The sequence below is a fragment of the Amblyraja radiata genome, chromosome 13 (assembly GCF_010909765.2).
Source record: "Amblyraja radiata isolate CabotCenter1 chromosome 13, sAmbRad1.1.pri, whole genome shotgun sequence".
Lineage (NCBI taxonomy): Eukaryota > Metazoa > Chordata > Chondrichthyes > Rajiformes > Rajidae > Amblyraja > Amblyraja radiata.
The window spans coordinates 35039345-35043688 of NC_045968.1; the positions used below are offsets into that span (position 1 = coordinate 35039345).

At 48.1% G+C, this 4344-nt stretch overlaps 1 protein-coding gene across 1 annotated transcript; it reads right to left on the reverse strand.

The window, feature by feature from the left end:
- Positions 1 to 1081: 1081 nt before the first annotated feature.
- On the reverse strand, positions 1082 to 2775 carry ghsr (growth hormone secretagogue receptor). The gene is made up of 2 exons (XM_033030995.1): positions 2676 to 2775; positions 1082 to 1569 (listed from the first exon to the last, which is right to left on the reverse strand). Exons 1-2 carry the CDS (start codon positions 2773 to 2775, stop codon positions 1274 to 1276), a joined length of 396 nt encoding a protein of 131 aa, XP_032886886.1. The 3' UTR covers positions 1082 to 1273.
- Positions 2776 to 4344: the final 1569 nt, after the last annotated feature.

Below are 4344 nucleotides of genomic sequence, written 5' to 3' on the forward strand. Positions count from 1 at the left end.
TACTGTACGTAAATACAATCAAGTCAAACTCAAGTACAATGGGTGGAGCACAGGGGGAGATACAGAGTGCAGAATGGAGTAGTGCACCAGTTCCAGGGACAAAGTCCAAATGTCCTCAATGGGATAGAGGTGAATCGGATAGTATTCCAGTTTATGGAAGGACCATTCGGAAGCCTGATAATAGAGGAGAAGAGGTGCACGCGTTCAAGCTTCTGTACCTTCTGCTGGACTGGAACGGGGAGTCTGTGAAAGGGCAGCATGCTGTGACAGCGCCTGTGTGTCGGGATATACATTTTTCTAAATTATACAATTTTTGGGGCTCCTTATGTTGCCGGCATTGAGCGCCCATCTCTAGTTGCCCTTGTAAAGGGGGGGGGGGGGGGGGGGGGGGGGGGGGGGGGGGGGGGGGGGGGGGGGGGGGTGGGGGGGAAGCTGCCTTCTTGAAACCCTGCAGTCCTTCTGGTAAAGTGCTGTTAGTTTTTTTGTTTTTACCTTATTTTACCATTTTTAGTTTAGTTTAGTAATACAGCATGGCCACAGGCCCTTTGGCCCACCGAGTCTGCGCCGATGAGCACCCCCCCCCCCCCCGTACACTAGTTCTACCCAACACATTGGAGACAATTTACAGAGGCCAATGAATCCACAATCCTGCACATCTTTGACAACAAAACTGTGACGCCCCAAATTTGTACAAAAATCACAGTTGTCCAAATATTGTTCCGACCACACTTAGTGTAAGGTGTGCAGTTCTATGCTATAGGAAGGAGATTCATCTAGAGAGGGTGCAGAAACGATTCGCAAGGGCATTGCTGGGACTGGGTGTGTGAGGCAACAATACTGCTGCACCACTGTGCCACCTCTGGTCTTGATAGCTGAGATGAAACGAGCAGGTCAAGATCACGAGTTCTTGCTGTTATCCATGCAATGCTGCAAGATCAAGCTGTCCCTATGCGGGTGTCCAAGATTACGGGGAGAAGGCAGGAGAATGGGGTTGAGAGGGAAAAATAGTTCAAGTAGAATTGAATGGCGGAGCAGACTTGAGGAACTGAATGGCCGAATTCTGCTCCTATGCCTTATGATCGAATGGTGGAATAGGCTTGATGGGCCAATTGGTCTAATTCTGCTCCTATGTCTTATGGTCATGATCTAGTACCAGACACGTCCATCCATACATGGGCGACTACCAGACCCTTTGCCCATCTCACCAAGTCTGCCTCTGTTGACGTTCAGAGATGCGGAGATGTGTGCGGGCATTCCCCGTGGACATCTAGGGTCAAGTGCTGACTGAGGACTCAGTGCAGCTGTGCTCCTTGACCTTGGACGGAGTCCTCCTCAGGTCCTGGTTGATGCGGAGAAGCTTGAAGGCAGCCACCCTGTATTTCTTGGACATGATGTTGTAGAGGATGGGGTTGATGGCAGCACTCAGGTAGAAGAGGACACAGGACACCAGGTTGCAGTACTGGCTGATCAGGTACAACCGCTCCGTCCATTCCTCGAAGGCCTTGGAGAAGAGGTAACGACCGATGTGGAACGGCAGCCAGCAGAGGACAAAGGCAAAGATGACCACAGCTACAAGGGATGTAAATGCATAACAAACGTTAACGGGAGTCAGGGGAGAGGGAAACTAGAGGTATGGAAAAGTACAAGGAACAAATGAATGAAAGGTGTGAAAAGAACAAATCAAAGCCAGCAATGATGTTCAAGGAAAGGTGGAGCCCACAATGGTCCATTGTTGGCTATTAGTCTCGCTGTCGTCCTGCTTAGTTTTACTCTTCTTATCCTCTCGATATCACCTTTTCCACAGCCAACAATAGACCATTGAGATGGAAGGTGCTATCTTAATTTCCAGATATAGCATGGAAACAAGCCCCTCGGCCGACCCAGTCCAAGCCAACCATTGAATACCATTCACACTAGTTCTATGTTTTCTAACTTCCTCATCCACTCTCTGCACAAGGGAGGGTTGGCAGATAAGAGTTGGTCTTGGCATTATGTTCAGCACAAACATTGCTTTAGGTTTGTTATTGTCAAGTTTAGTGAAGTACTGTGAAAAGATTTGTATTGCATGCCATCCAATCAGAAATATTATTAACATAAATAAGCACAATTAAATCAAACTCAAGTATATTAGATAGGGCAAAGGGGAAGATACAGAGTGCAGAATAGTTCTCAGCATTGCAACACATCAATTCCAGAGACAAACACCAATGTCCGCAATGGGGCAGAGGTGAATCGGACAGTACCCTAGCTTGTGGAAGGACCGCTCAGAAGGCTGATAACAGAGGGGAAGGAGCTGTTTCTGAGTCTGGTGGTGCGCGCTTTCAAGCTTCTGTACCTTCTGCTGGACAGGATCGGGGAGAAGAAGGAATGGACGTCTTTGACTATGTCGGCTGCTTTTCCGAGGCAGCGGGAAGTGCAGATGGAATTGATGGTGGGGAGTTGGCTTTCTGTTGCCAAAGGGCCTGTTCCTGGGCTATACTGTTCTAGGTCAATGACAGGGTAAAATGAGGAATGGCGGTAATTAACTCTTTCTACTCTTCCATCCTTCCATCAGTGACACAGACATTGCCCAGTTTAACCTACCCCTGATCCCAACTCAGCTGCTTTCAGATCCTGCTCTGTCGGAAATCTCTAGTCACACCCTTGCTTCCTCTAGCCACCTCCCCTCAGCGCACCCCAAGCCCTGGAGAGAGTGATGTTATCGCTTCCGGCTGCCTGCTCTCCACAGCCTCCAGCCTTATCATCCCGCAGCCCTGCATGGCCCAGTTTTACCATCTCCCTAAAATCCATAAACAGAACAGCCCTGGCAGACCCACTGTTTCTTCCTGCTCTTGCCACTGAAATTATTTCCATCCTATCCCCCCCACTCCACCCCCGGTCCAATGTCCAAGATACGTTACACTCCCTTCATATCTTTAATGACTTCTGTTTTCCAGGCTCCCCATTCCCTCATCTTTAAAGCCCTGTCCCACAGTACGAGTTCATTCCAAGAGCTCTCCCGAGTTAAAAAAAAATCAAACTCGGGTACGTCGGAGCTCGGGGACGTCTCTTAGCGGCTCGTAACGCTAACGGCAGGTACTCGGGAAGACTCGCTAACGGCAGGTAAGCACGGGAAGACTCGTGAAGATTTTTCAACATGATGGAAAAATGTCCACGAGAGCCCCGAGTACCGACGAGCGGCCATTACCGTAAATCTCCGAGTCTCCAGGGCAAACTCGGGAGAACTCTTGGAATGAACTCGTTCCGTGGGACAGGGCTTTTACTATGTTAGAGCCTGAAGAGGCGGCTCGACCTGAAAGGTCGCCAATTCTATTCTCCAGAGATGGTGCCTGACCCACTGAGGCACTCTTGCACTTTGCCTCTACCCTAGATCAGGAATGCCTCTACAGTGACTTGAGCTGATCCACACCCGTGAACCCAGCATTTTGTAAAGAAAATAATTCCGATTTATTTGAGGGCCCAAGATAAAATCTTTGAGAAAAGTAAAATTGATGTGGGATGAATTGCACACTTAAGCACAAATCTATTTCCAGAGCTCTGCTTCCACATACAGAAACCTTGGCAAAAGTCCCAATGATTTTCCTTTAAAGTTCATTAGAAACAGTTAGAATGACCAGGTGTGGCCACACAAGGCAGGAATCTGTGCACCCAGTCCATCGTACAAACCAACTTGTCCCAGGCAACTGAACTGTCCTCTGATCAGCTTGAGTGCGGACCTGACCTCCCATCTACCTCAATGGAGATTTTTAATCTTTCTTTAATCAGACTTTATTGGACTCCCACATTATATCTTGTACTGAAAGTTGTACCCTTTACCCTTTATCTCTGCTGGTTGGGGGCCAAAAGGCCTGTTTCCACGCTGTATCTCTCAAATCAGGTCAAGTCAAGATTACACTCAGACTGAAGAAGGGTCCTGACCTGAAACATCACCTGTCCATGTTCTCCGGACATGCTGCCTGACCCGTTGAGTTACTCCAGCACTTTGTGCCTTTTCCTGTTCTCAGTACCCTGGCCGATGTATTCATATAGTCTGGGGGTGACGGATAATCTGCTGCCCGACTCTGACACAACCCCTCAGGAATGCTTTTAGCTGTGGCAGGCTAAAAAAAACAGCACTTTCTACAGAAAATGCTTGGATTTATTCCAGGACATCATATGATTGCTTTGGGAAAAGTATAATTAATGGGGGATAAAGTGCAGTTAGGAATGGCTGATAAAATCACAAAGGAACAATGTGAATGTATCCAGCACTGTTACCACAGTGAAGTGACTATCCTGTTGCTAATAGCTCGGTCACAGAGTCGGGTTGTAAGGAAAACTCTAAAAGGAAGGGGGCAGGTTAGA

What these genes read in the sequence shown, in the direction of transcription:
- ghsr (XM_033030995.1), bottom strand. Translation starts at nt 2,775, where the DNA reads ATGGTAAAACTGGGCCATGCAGGGCTGCGGGATGATAAGGCTGGAGGC. An exon ending in CACTCTCTCCAGGGCTTGGG is followed by an intron (nt 1,570 to 2,675) that starts GTGCGCTGAGGG and finishes CATCCCTTGTAG; the next exon opens with CTGTGGTCATCTTTGCCTTT.